Raw genomic sequence first — 14,828 nt, 5'->3', positions numbered from 1 at the left:
ACAAAGCAGAGTCAAATTGTTCATCTTTTTGTGTGCCAAAAGGAGGCGTCTTTCATCTCTAATTTGTTAAGAGAAGTGGTTTTTAATTTCTATATTGTAATCTTTAAGTGATTTCTAGTGAAAAGGTTAACCACTCTTTATAGTGATTAACAACTAGAGGTAGAATCTATTGATTCGAACTAGGATAAAATTTCTTGTGTGATTTTCTCTATCTCTATATCTTTGTTTATAAACCTTTTGATTAAATTACTGAAAGAAAATCATGTTTTTAAAAGAACCAATTCACCCCTCCCCTCTTGGTTATTGTCTATTTATCACGCTCTCTAAACGTTCTGCTGTGTTATATCAAACTCAACAATTGGTATCAGAGCTTGCTTTGATAGTTTTTCAAATCTTTCGAAAATGGATGGACATAACCAAATGTATGCAGAGGGTGCTTCAATTGACAAACCTCCTTTGTTTATGGGGAAAACTATGCTTTTTGGAAAGTAAGAATGCAAATTTTTTTGGAGTTTGTTGACAGGGGTATTTGAGAAGCTGTTGTGAATGGACCAATTGTTCCTATTATTACTGTAAATTATATGCAGGTAGAAAAACCATTTTTGCAACTGACTGCTGAAGAAAACAAACAAGCTCAATTTATGTAAAAGCTCGTAATATAATATCTTCTACTTTGGTATTACATGAATTTTGCAAGATTTCAGATTGCAAAATGGCTAAAGAGATGTGAGAAGTTCTTCAAGTAACTCATGAAGGAATTGACGATGTGAAGTGTGCTAGGAAGAAGATCCCAATACAGGAGTATGAGATATTCAGGATGCAATAGGGTGAAACTATCATTGATGTGCAAAAACACTTCACACACATTGTCAATCATCTCTTTGGTTTAGGTAAGAAATTTGACACTGGTGAATTAAATGTTAAAATTTTGAAATCTTCGAACAGGACGTAGCAGCCAAAGTTTACTACGATAAATGAGTCTCAAGACTTGACGTCCATGTCTATGGTTGTGCTTTTTGGAAAGTTGAGAGAGCATAAGCTCAAATTGAATAGACTAAGTGCTGAGGAAGACCAAGGAAAGAAGAAAACATTGGCCTTCAAAATCGAAATTTCAAAAGACAAGAGTTCAAAGAAGGATGAGGAATTTGTAGATGAAGACTCAGATGAAGAAAATATGAGTCACATGATTAGAAAATTCAACAAGTTCATGAAATCTAAAGGTAAGGAAAAATTTAAAAATGATTGAAAGAAGAAACAAGGATCTTTTTCAAATTACAGGTGTTATGGTTGTGGAGAAAAAGGGCATGTTAATGGTAATTGTTCAAACCTCAAAAATGGTGAAGAAAAGAAGTTTTTCCAGAAGAAGAGAGCTTACATTGCTTAGAAGGATAATGCATCAAGCACCTCTAGTTCAAGTGATTCCGATGAAGAAGTCAACTTGTACTTGATGATTAATATTGATGACACTGCAAGCCAAGTAAGTTGCTATAATTCTGAAACTTGTGAAATGGATTTGCAAAAAGCTTTTCTTGAATTGCTTAATGAATTTGAAAAATTGGATGCTGCTCATAAAAACTTGAAAAATGAGTTTAAGGATTTGAAAGTTAAATATGAGAAGGCATTAGATGAAGAAGTTATTTTAAGGAATAAAATATGCAACTTAGAAATGAAAGAAATTACAAATGTTGAACATCCTGTTGAATGCCTTTTATGTAAGAGTCACATGCTTGATATTGATATTCTTGAAAATCTGCTTGAAGTGGCAACGAGATATAATAATGTTAAAATGCCTATACATGTTAAAAAGGTTTATAAAAATAAAAGTGTTCTTAAAAGTAAGAACCAAATTAAAAGAACACATTGGGTATGGATTGAAAAAGGAACATCTTATTATAGAAACCCAAATGTTGTCACATGTTTTTGTTTTGCAGGTTAAATTTTCAAAAGAAAAAGAAGGTTATATGGTATCCTAGTAAATTTTAAGAGCTTTGAAATAATTTATGAATGTTAGATATGTCTTAAGATGAAAATTTGGCATAAATTTGCGTTTTTTGAAAATTAAAGCGCAATAATCGAACTAAGGGTAATAATCAATTATCAAGGCCTCAAAATTTTAATTTTGACAATTTGGATCACCAATAATCGGTTATCAAAAGTAATAATTGATTATCTTAAGTTATAGCGTTAAAAAAAATATTTTAAGAATTTGATTTTGATTTTAAGAGAAATATTACATTGAGGGAAAGTAATAATTTAAATGGACCCCTAAATTCTTTTTGAATTAACTAATTTAGGGAGAGTATGAAGATTAAATTGTTTTTTTATTAGGAGAAAAAAGGGAGAGAAATTTTGTATTAACATAGGAGATATATTATTTTGTTGATATCTTGTTATTTATCTCTATTATAGATTAATTACTCTTTTTTTCTTAATTGTCAATTAAGAACAAGACCTTCAAGAATATAACATATCACAAGCCTTCAACAAATTTTTTATTATTATTAATTTTTTTTATTATTATAAAAAGAAGAGATTGTTATCAATGAAAAGTATTGATGCTTTGAAAAGATTTTGATGCTTTAAAAAGATTTTGATGATGATGAACTTGAAACCTTGGAGAAGAAAATGATATGTTCAAATTGTTCATTCTTTTGTACGTCAATCTCTTATATGTTAAGAGGAATAATTTATAATTTCAATCCTTATTTTTATATTATAATATGTTACTAATTTTTAGTGAAAGGTTTAATCACTCTTTATAGTGATTAAACACTGAACTTAAAATATGTTGATTCGAATTAGGATAAAATTTATTGTCTGATTTTCTCTACCTCTATTTCTTTGTTTATAAACTGTTTAATTAAATTATTGAAAGAAAAACATATTTTTAAAAAAACCAATTTAGCCATACCCTCTTGGTTATTGTCTATTTATCACGTTCTCATGCGTGATACTAATCTCAACAAAATCAACTAAAAATATCAATCATTTTATTTTATCTTAAATTTAACACAAAAATCACCATATTATACATTTAATATAAATTATATATTTTTAACTACCAAAATAATTTTGTTAATACCAATTCCAACTTAACTAAATCCGGTTTTGAAAATAACAGAGAAAGTCAGAAAAACTAAAAACCAGGTAGGCTTCCAAATGTAGAGAGAAATAAATTACCTGAGGACCACACTGTTATTTTAAAAGCATATCATATGTGATAATTACAGGGTTCCAAAACGATTAGAAAAGTCGACAAATTAAAGTTCTGCTTCCGAGAGACTAGGCTCTCTTTGTAATTATCTGCATTAGCTTCCAAGAGACTAAACTCTCTTTGTCACTATCACCATTATCACCAACACTGCCAAACCTATGAAGGTTCCTCCCATGAAACTTGATTTGATGTTCCCATCAGCATCAGCAGCCATTTTCTGAGTATCAGGTGACGGGAATATGTTCTGAAGGAAACTAGACACACTACTTACCAATTCAGTAACAGTAAGCTTTAAGTTCTGCAGAAAACCCATGAAATCCGAAAACATGCTTCCCGAGTCAGACTCGGCCGTGGCTTCCATCTTTTCAAGTGTTTCATCTCCTTCAGAAGAAAAAGTTGATAACTTTTCCACTTCCTCAGTAGTTTCCACAGCTCCAGAATCAGACACTGCAACAAAGTTTTCATTAACGTCCAGCTCATAAGAATAGATCCTACCACTTTCAGTATTCACATGATCATATAAATTTAAACTTGTCTATTGTTTCACTTCTTAATCCCGTGTATAGTTAAATTTTAAATTGAAATATGGCTTCAGTTATTAAACTTGAAAGGGAGAAATATAGACACAATTTTCACATTATATGGTTATGTAAAAGTTAAAAATAATAGGATTCATTACCAAAAGTTCTGATTTTATAAAAAAAAAATTCAGTTTCAAGTTTTATTTGGTTTATTACGTTTTATCCTACAAAATAACTACATCAAATTGGAATTAGGATTACCTGTCTGCTGTGATTGGAAGAACCTGTAGACAGCAGGATTTTCCATGACTGCATTCCATACATTTGGATCAGAAGCAAGTGAAGCCACAACAGCCTAGTTGAAACCAAAGTCAGTGAATTCTATGTATTAATTCAATAAATGAGCCAATGCATTCATTAAATAAGCAATTTTAGATATTGTTCCCTAAACGAGATTGCTCAAGAGACTGTAAATTTGACTTAAAACAACATCAGATCACCTGCGCTTCATGACTTGTGCTAAGCAAATTAAAAGCCTGAATAGCATGCTTTGGAACTGAAGGATTTGAGATAGCATCAATGACACAAGATCTGTTCACTGGCTCATAAAGAGTAGGAGACAGAGTAGAGACTTCATCGCCAGGAGATGAAAATTTCGAAGAATCGGGAGAAAGATATATTCTGAAAAGAAATAAACATGATCAGAGGACAACGATAAGTATCACCAGATTCTATTACATTCTTGACCCAAGAGATGGAGTTCGCATGATATAACTTTATCAAGCAATAACTTCTTCAAGATCATAACAAAATGCGGGATTGAACTGATGATAGACAGTGAACAAGAACATGTTTGGATGCCTATTGCACTCATTCCAAAACAATAGATACTAGAGGCATTTTTCTTCAAAAGTGGGTTCAACGTTCAAACATGCACCAAGTCCTACACTTCCAAAAGCCAATAACTTTAATATTACCCAAATTTACTGAGAAATAACCACATTTAGAATAAGGATAAAATAAGATGAAAGAAGGGGTTATAACGACGGAACTTCAACCTTTAGTCACCATACTAAAAAAATTATCCTTTTTAATCCTTGTACATATTATTTTCATCTCTTGAGTCCGAATAACTTTAGATGGTATAGATAAATGAAATTAAAAATGATTAAGTTTTAAGTAAAGGGGCAAAACGTAAAGTTTTAAAAACAAAGAAATACTGAATGAGCAATTTAACCTAAAAAACCATAGGAATGATAGGCAAATATAACAAAGCCAATATAGTGTAACCCTAACCGAGAAAATCAGCGAGACAAGATGCGTGCTTTTCCTTAGATTTATGCTATCATCATGCTCAAACTTACGTTACAAAGGTGACACAGAGCAACACAGATATCATTTTCATCAAGATGATGTAAGTTTCTGTATTAAAAAAGAAAAAACAGAGATCTTCATACAGAATTTAAATTCAATCCTCTTACAGTGCCGTTTACACTATCAACATGAAGAAGATTAAAGAATCCACATTCCCTCAAAGTTTGGCACTGAACCTTGACGAAATTCAGTTTAAAACCCTTAGTTTATTACCAGCAAAAATGTAAAACTCACACTAAGAGCATAGAAAAAAACCCAGCCCAATAAAACCAAAACACCACAAAATCAAGACAATAAAATAAAATAAAATAAATTTCAAGCATAACTATCGTCAAAAATTATAGAGAAAATCAATATACTGATCAATAGCGTCCTTCAATTCCGTGGTGGCTTCCTTAGCTTCCTCGAAAGTGGGAGCAGAACCGAACACCATCCTCGGCGCAACGAAATCGCTATCGTCGGCGAAGTCCCAGTCGTCCCAAGGCGACGCTGCATGCAGCGGCGCAACCTCGGCAGTCTTCGCGCCCTGTGCAGACACTCCGGCGACCGACGAGGATCGCGACGCGCTGCGGACCGATTGCTCTGTCGGGAGCGCTGCCGTCGAGCCCCGGAGACCCGACTTTGAGACGCCGATGCCGGCGATCTTCGCCGCCGTCCTCATAGCTCCTCCGCCTCCCATTTGTTCGATGAGAAAACCCCTTCACACGCGCAGGGGAAGAAACCACTATAAGTGAAATGGCTTCCTTAGTTTAGAAGTTTAAGCCGTGCTGTGGATAAGAATGGATGACACGTGGCGTTACCAAAAAATCACATAGAGTTGTGTGCCAAAGCGTTAATGAATTATATATATATATATATATATATATATATATATATATATATATATATATATATATATATATATATATATATATGTAAAAGATAATGTTAGTTAATTTTATTAAATTTAAATATTTATTTTAAATTATATATAATTCTAATATTTAATTAAGTAATTTATTTTTTTATGTTGTTTTATTAAAATTTGATATATTATTTAAGAAATATAAAGATTAGAAAATTATAAAATTGTTAATTAGGAGAATGGAAGAAAAAGAAGGACTTCAAAGACTTCCACTCTTGTGGAACATGGTGTTTTCAAGTTTGTTCTTACTTTCCCTCAAGCCTATAAATATATATATATATATATATAAGTATTTGTTTTGGGCCTTGTATTTTAACCAAGATATCTTGTCATTTCTAGACTTGCTTTCACGTAAACGATTTTTAAAATTAAACTACAACTATATCAAAGATAAAAACAAAGATATGTGATTATAGTCAATGAGTCTAGCTTCTAACAAAAAAATCATCTCATTTAGAGTTATGTGAAGAAAGTTATGAGTAAAACCCTTAACAAAGGTCGAAGTAGACAAGATGATGTCTTGAACGAGTTTTCGGCTTGTTTCTTGAGTTAGGCTTGCATGAGACATGATCCAGCTTGTTTTAAGCCTTAAGGTACTTGGAGAAAGGCTCCCTTGCATGTGATTGGCTAAAAAAAAAGGTAAGATTGTTAGCAAAATCATGAAGCATAGAAGTTTTAATGATGTCCAAATCAAGTCTCAAGTGTTTACTTTGCAAGAAGACCTTCATGAAGACTTGTTTTATGTGTTAAAGCTTTTGCAATGAGTAGTTTTATGTATAGGGCATTATATGTTGGTTGATTCCATGTATGTTATGCTTTAAAATTCGTTTTGGAATGAAAAAGCTCTACAATAATCGATTAGTCACTTAAGATAATCAATTATTTCAAAGAGGTTTTTAAAGGTGGTTAAAAACTTATTTTGGCTATGAAATAATTGATTACCAGAGTATGATAGTCGATTATCCATAATCGATTATGACTTACCATAATCAATTATCACAACTAGTCGTTGGAGTTTTTTTAGCATGTTTTTTTATTGTTGTGCATTCATTAAATGCATAATCGATTACCATAAGTGAATAATTGATTATCACGCGAGAAAAAGCTGACAACAGATTTTTGGAGGTGTCCTTGAGTGGGATATTTATAAAGATGTTTTGGACTCTCATTCTAACACACATTTGTTTGCTTTAAATTGAGAAAAGTGTGATATAGGATTTGTGTAACTCTTGTGCTTTGGCTTTGAGAACTTGGTGTTCGCAAAAGTGAGAATTTTCACTAGGAGTGTGATTAAGTGTTGCTATTGTGGCTAAGTGAAGCCTGTCATCCTTTGTGAAGATTCAAAGAAAGTGTTCATCCTTCGTGAAACATTCAAAGGAGGTGTTCATCCCTTGTGGCATTTAGGGGAAGTGAGTTTCATCTCTTGTGGTAACAAGAGAAGTGTTTCTAAATCCTTAAACTTGTTTTTTTGTGTGATTGTAACAATTTATTGATTTTGTGATAGTGGATAAGTAATCTGTTTGGGATTAGCAACTAGACGTAGGATCCTTGTAATCTGAACCAGTATAAAATCATCTATGCAATTTTCTTTCTTTCCTTACTCTTTAATATTGTTTAATTTATTCGCTAAGTAAGATAAAATTGAGAGAAAATTAAAAAGGCACACATTTGTGAAAGGAAACCAATTCATCCCCCTCTTGGTTTATTTGTTCACGTTAATCATTTCGCTGCATCGTTTTAAAAAAATGTGATTAGATGAAGGAAAGACAAGATGTGATGGGATGAAAGAAAGACAAGAAGAGATTGGATGAAAAGGAGGCAAGAGGCTCACATTCATCCCCTCTGGGTAAATAAGCTTCTAGGCTATTTTCTAATGCATGTACTCTAGCTCTCTCCTTCAACTATAAAAGGAGAAGCACCCGTCTTGTATTTTCTTAGAACTTGAATGATATATATAGCACGAATGTATATAATTGTCAAGATGAACCAATAAAATGGCTCTAATATCATTCAAGTTCTAAGAAAATACAAGAGGGGTGCTTCTCCTTTTATAGTTGAAGGAGAGAGCTAGAGTACATGCATTAGAAAATAGCCTAGAAGCTTATTTACCCAAAGGGGATGAATGTGAGCCTCTTGCCTCCTTTTCATCCAATCACTTCTTGTCTTTCATTCATCCCATCACATCTTGTCTTTCCTTCATCTAATCACATTTTTTTCAAAACGATGCAGCGAAATGATTAGCGTGAACAAATAAACCAAGAGGGGGATGAATTGGTTTCCTCTCACAAATGTGTGCCTTTTTAATTTTCTCTCAATTTTATCTTACTTAGCGAATAAATTAAACAATATTAAAGAGTGAGGAAATAAAGAAAATTGCATAGATGATTTTATACTGGTTCAGATCAAACCTTCTTCTAGGATTCATCACCAAACCGCACCATCAAGCCACTTCAACACTTCTTCTTCATGCTTTCACACTTTCATCTCTTCATCAAGGAGTTTCATCAACATTGTTAAAGGAGCCTATTTAGAAGAAAGTGTGCTAAACATCAAATTCCTAGAATTAAAACTCTGCATTTCACAACTACATTGATTATTTAGATGGTTCATTACTCTGGTTATTTATTTATCAACTTTTATTGGTTCATCTTGACAATTATATACATTCGTGCTATATATATTTGCCTTGGTAATTTAGTTGTATTCATTCAATCCAATGATGATGACTTATAGAAGTCATAAATCATTCATAGCATATTTAACTGATTAATACTAATGCTTTAACGCCTAAATGTTGTGATGAATATAGACTATCAGAATTAGGGGGAGTACAATCCTTAAATCCTTCAAAAATTGTCAATATAGAAAAATCTGTTTCATATCTACTTCAATGACCACTTTGATAGATGAAAGCATTAAACATACTCGGATGATTTTGACTTATGGTAGTCACACATCACTCATAGTATATCTGGTTTAGAAGATTAAGATGCTAAATCTTTTCAAAAACCATAGGTAGTAAGAAAACACACAAAGAAGAATATAGTAAGATAGCATGATAGGTCAAACAATTCAAGGGCAGCTAGGAGAAAGGGAGAGCACATTTAAAATGTACATTATTTAGTAAGATAGAAAAACTTTGACATATCCATACGTCTTCAAAATTACTATACAACATATTTTGTTTAGTATGAGTATTTGTTAAACATCAAAAAAGGAGAGATTGTTAAGACAAAATCGTTTAGTATGAGTATATTTTTATGCATGGCTACATGGGGCCCACAAATTTGTAAAGGAATGATTAGAAGAAGGATTCTCATGTGAAATAGTGCATGGGCTTTTAAAACGGGAGAAAGAGAAAACAAAGAGTGCAACAAAATTTTTAATCAAAAACGTGAATTGGAAGCATTGTTATGTTTCAAAATTGGAAACATGTGTTTGCATTTGGAAATTGACTTAGAATGGGGCTTTGGTTTCATGTAAAGATATAGCTTGGCTTTGGGATGTGTTTCAAATAAAAAAGGGTTTATTTTGTATAAATTTGATTATTGTATGCGTTTTTGGGTTGACTTTAAATTATTATGATAATTTGCTTAATATTTGTGTGAGAAAGTCACTATGTTGGGAATGATTGTTGAATGAGTTATATATGAGACATGTTTTTTAGTGTAACATTGAGAATCTGAGTTATTGGTTGGTTATATGCGTGTGAAAATAGGATAAGTTGTTGTGTGGTCTTCTTGTCGTACCTAGTAAATCCAAAAGTGACTCTTTTGGTTGTGGATGCGGGAAGATGATGAGTTCGAGTGGTTTCGACTGTGGATGCGCGAAATAGATTTTGGTCGTGGATGTGGGAAGAGGATGAGTTCGAGTGATGATGATTATTTTGGTCGTGAATGCGGGAAAATGATAAGTCTGATGTAGGATGATAGGATGACTAAACTGGTTGGCTTTTATGAACAAATGGTATGGTAGGGTACAGGGGATATACCACTGGTTTGTGATGGTGATGCATGACCATATTTAAGTTTTTAGTGTGTTGTTATTGTGTTTATTATTGTGATGAATGTTTATCATTTGTATGTTATGTTATTCTACTTATGATTGATTCTCAGTTAGGTTACCCCTATGTTTGTGGTTGTGGTTTCCACCTGTGATAATCGTTTTATACTGGAGTAGATGATCAATCAGATGTTGTACAGCGTGACGAGTGTATTGAGAGAGTTAGAGAATTTATGGTTGTTTGAATAAACTGTTTTATTTGGAGTTTTATTGTGTAATTAAATTGGAATTATGGTTTATTTTTCTTTAATTATAAAGACTTCTTGAATTTGGATTTCTGCAATGGTATTATAATTTTAAAAATTTTAAATTTTTACTCGTAATCATGACGTCCTAAAATTGGGGTGTTACAATTAATCCCTCTTTTTAGAGAGATTAACAACTGCACGTAGGATCTTTTGATCTAAACCAGTATAAAGTTCACTTATGCAAGTTTCTTTTTCCTTACATTCTTTCATTTACTTGCTTTAATCTAAAGTTATTTTCTGTATTGTGAAGTTATTTCTTAAAAAAGGAAGATTTTTTTTAAAGAAAAAGAAGATTTTTTTAACGTAACCAATCCACCCTTCTCTTGGTTATTGCCCAGTCTCGAGACATTTTGCGACACAATTTCTAACAGTAATAACAAGAAAGAAACTATATCTCCTAACCCTCTAAAAATATTCTATTTAATACAAAGGAAGTAAGTGAGGATACTCTCCAAAGACTCTTTCTCTAAATCTCTCTAAAATTCCTCTAAAAAGGTCCCAAAAAGATCTCCTTTTCCAAATCTCTAAAAACTGTCTAACAATCCTATTTGTATAGAATTTGTTAGCATGGCTCCAACTTGGGTTCATGGCTCCAACCATGAGGTTTCCTTCCTAGGTGGGTTTCCTATAAGGTTTAAGTTGTGCTTCCTAGGTTGGAGTCTTCCTAAGATTACTTCACGATGAAGGATTCTCCATGGCTTGAGCCTCAAGTAAGGGCTTGAGGAAATCTTTCATAATAGGTTTTTTCTTTGCGGCTCAAGCCCCTGTTTAGTGCTACAACATTGTTGTAGACATATTGCTGAAAATTGCTTAGAATTTCTCTATTTTTCATCAGTTTTCCACTTTGACTCTCAAATTTCTTCTAACTAGTACAAAAACATCGTATAACGTTAGTGCTTTTCGGCCTTTCACATCAAATTCGAGGTTGACGTCATATCGGGAGACGTTAAATTGACATCGAACATAGAACAATTTGACGTTCATAGTAAAACAAATTAACGTCGAAATTTGTTAATATTCGACGTTAATCAAATTTTTTTAATTAATTGTGATCTTTTTTACAACTCTAAGAGACCTGAAAAACAGAAAAATAACAAACTTTAGTTTTTGGTATTTTATAAAGCATGAACTATGAACGTGTAGTGTAGTATCAACAACAAACAACAATAACAAACAATAAAGAAGTTCAATCAAACAACAACAATAAACATGTTCAACCAAACAACAACAACAACAAACAAGTTCAACAAAAAACAACAAACAAGTTCAATAAATAAGTTCTTCAAAACGAAAATGAAAACTAACCTTCAAAAGGTGGGTTTGTCGAAATAAAGTGTTTCCACCAATGAGAGAGAAATTAAAATACGCCTATGAAGGACAAGAACACGAAAATAATCGGTCAACACAAACGAAAATCATACCTAAAGTAGTTAATTAACATGCATTTGTAACAAATGAAAAAAAGATTAATGTGATGGTCGTCAAACTTCGTTCCAGAAAAGTTTAAGTAGAGAAGAGGGTATCGCGCGTTAAGATAAAGTGAATGAATTTTCAATCTCCTGCTCAAATTTTTATTGAATTCACTAACCTTTTAACCTCTAACACTAGAGCATTCTATGTTTTACGTAAATAGATTTTCACCTTCGTGCCAAGCATTTTCGCAAAATTTATCCAATATAACAAATGGACATCGAATTACAATTCTAAATGACCTCTAATAATTGCATTTATTTACAAAAATGTCATTGGTCATTTTTAACGTTGGCTATTCAGTGATTGGACGTTAAATGCCTGACGTTATACGTTGTTTTTGCACTCTGCAAAATAAGTAAAATTGAGGTGATTATGATGGATATTTCACTGAATTATAACAAGATAAGGGCCAATTCAACGTTAAAATCAACTCATATTGGACACTTATCAACATCCCCAACTTTAAACCTTGTTTGCCCTCAAACAAGTATAAAATCTTAAACTAATAAACATATAGATAATCAAAAGGTTGGTCCATGAATATAGTACAACAATTGCCTCCTCACCAAACAATGCAAGTTGGAAAAACATCAATGTTTCATTATTTTTCAACAATCACGTTAAAGCTTTCATAGCTTTAAGTTAATGTAGAATTTTTAGATGTAAACTATGTTTATGCAATAGAAATCTTCTCAAATGTAGTGGTTCACTCATCACAAGAGTAGTTCGCGCTTTCTAAACGTTGTACCTCCATCTTTTGAACACTTCCTACACATAACTTACATGGATCACTAAGGACTTTCACGGGTTTGTAATGTGGTGGTGCAATGAACAGCGCCTTTGAAGGCTTAAAATGTAAGAAATGAACGACCAAACAACAACGAGCTCAAATGTGAATAGTGCGACAATGAATGGTGACGAGGGGCGTGCCAAAAACAATTCTAAATTGTGGTAGCAGCACTGCGTCAACTATGAGAATTGAATACGAAGCAATTGTTCATGTGCGGGAAAGTGAAAACTTTTTAACCCTGACATGCTTTTCAACAATGATTTTTTCACTAAACTGTCATTGTGTAGCTGTTAAAAACTCTATAATGACGATTTAACTGCCAACCGTCATTGTTTTTTTTACATTTTCAACAATGATGTTATACTTATCATCATTGTTTCACCATTTATAACGATAGTGTAATACTAACCATCATTGTTTCGCCATTTATAACAATAGTGTTATACCAATCATCGTTGTTTTTTTAATTTTACAAATATAATAATAGTTATTTATAAAACTATTATTAAATTGTTTCCCTTAATTACAATACCAGCCAACAACAAAAATATCGTTATTCAACGAGTTATTATTAGTTTTTGCACTTATTCAATAAGAATATAAAATGAAAAGGTGAGATAGGAAGAGAAATATTGAAATTGTATTATTCTTATTCACAATCACACACATGATTTCCACGAGATAAAAAGAGGTATGCATAACGGATGGAGTGAATTAGCTAGAGTCTAAACTAAAATGTGATTGGAAAGTTTAATCTTATTTGCATCTACGTTTTATGTACGTGGGTTCATATCTTGTTACTCATTTTATAGATATAATACAATATTCAGTAGTCAATTTACTATATATATATATCTAGCCAATATTCAGTAAAATAATTCATTTAACAAAATTAAGAAATGCAATTTTGACTAACAATTCATTATAAAAGAGAAAAAAAGGTATTTTTAAAATATTTTAAGGGGAGTTCAAAAATTAATTTCAAATAATTATTAGAAATTGGTAATACACACTCTGATAGCAACTTTTTGCCTCACATTTAGTTGACATTTTTACTCACATAAATTTCAAGGTTAGTGACGATCTGATAGCAACTTTTTACCCACTGGTAACAACATTCTCCACTCATGCTTATTTGATATGACTAAATGTTCAACTCCACCCATTTTTTTATCCTTTTATTTTTCATTTTTTCACAAATTCAAATCCAAAGTCAGAAGACAAATTCTTTACTTGAGAGTTTTGCAATGACCAAAAAGGAATCCAACTTAGTATATATGTCATGACTTAAAACTCATTTTAGAAATCGAAACCAATAACAAAACTTTCTCTTTTTCTATATTCTATTTTCTTTAATAATGTATTTTCAGTCATATCATAAATACTTTTTGAATTAAAAGTTAACATAACCTTTTTTTATAAAAAAAAATATACATAAGTTAAAAAATAATTTTTAAAAAAATATATTAATACTACAAATTTTTATATTTTATAAATTCTTATGAATATTCCGTAAAATTTTATATATAAAAATTTGCAAAAATTTGAACTTTTACAAATTTTATAAAACAATTCACACAAAAAAAGCATACTGAATATGAAACATTCTCTGAACATTTTAATCCCCTCCAAACTAAAATAACATCTAAGAATAAAAAACTAATTAATTAATTACTTTTAGTTAAATGATAATTAATTCTTCTAAAAAATTTAGCCTATCCAAACCAATGTACATAAACCAAACCAATGCACATATACCAAAGTTCTTATATTGAGAAACATAACACAAGACATCATATACGACACAATAGGAGCGGTGTGCACAAGTCCAATTATTCAAATCAATTATATATTCACACTGTTGTCTTTCTCTATACTATGACAGTAAGGAACTTTCGTTTACCTCAATTATTGCAAAAATACATTGGAATAAGGCTTTTCAAAAACAAACAAATAATAATGATAGGACAAATCTACTTTTGCATGTATATCACAAACTTCCTGATTAGTTAGAAGAAAGAAAATGAAAGTAATTAACCTTGAATTGAATCCCACTCCACTATGAGATAAAAAAGAAAGAATAAAAAGGATAAAAATTCTAAAAATAAAACTAATAATAGGAAATTGAATTAGAAAAAATTTAAAATTTTAATATTTTAAATTTTAAGTTATAATTTGATTTGAGAATAAGATGGAAAAAGGTTATATCAAATTTCATGGGTATGAATAATGGATTTGAGTG

At 31.4% G+C, this 14,828-nt stretch overlaps 1 protein-coding gene across 1 annotated transcript; it reads right to left on the bottom strand.

The window, feature by feature from the left end:
- Positions 1-3,162: 3,162 nt before the first annotated feature.
- Positions 3,163-5,845, bottom strand: LOC124821382 (Uncharacterized conserved protein (UCP012943)). The gene is made up of 4 exons (XM_047293255.2): positions 5,469-5,845; positions 4,236-4,416; positions 3,997-4,090; positions 3,163-3,661 (listed from the first exon to the last, which is right to left on the bottom strand). The coding sequence occupies exons 1-4, from the start codon at positions 5,786-5,788 to the stop codon at positions 3,324-3,326; spliced, it is 933 nt and encodes a 310-aa protein (XP_047149211.1). The 5' UTR covers positions 5,789-5,845; the 3' UTR covers positions 3,163-3,323.
- Positions 5,846-14,828: the final 8,983 nt, after the last annotated feature.

This window comes from Vigna umbellata, chromosome 6, assembly GCF_029865625.1.
Source record: "Vigna umbellata cultivar VRB3 chromosome 6, Vumbellata_1.0, whole genome shotgun sequence".
NCBI classification, from domain to species: domain Eukaryota; kingdom Viridiplantae; phylum Streptophyta; class Magnoliopsida; order Fabales; family Fabaceae; genus Vigna; species Vigna umbellata.
Note: the sequence above shows the minus strand (reverse complement) of the source record. Positions and strands in the feature narration are given on the sequence as shown.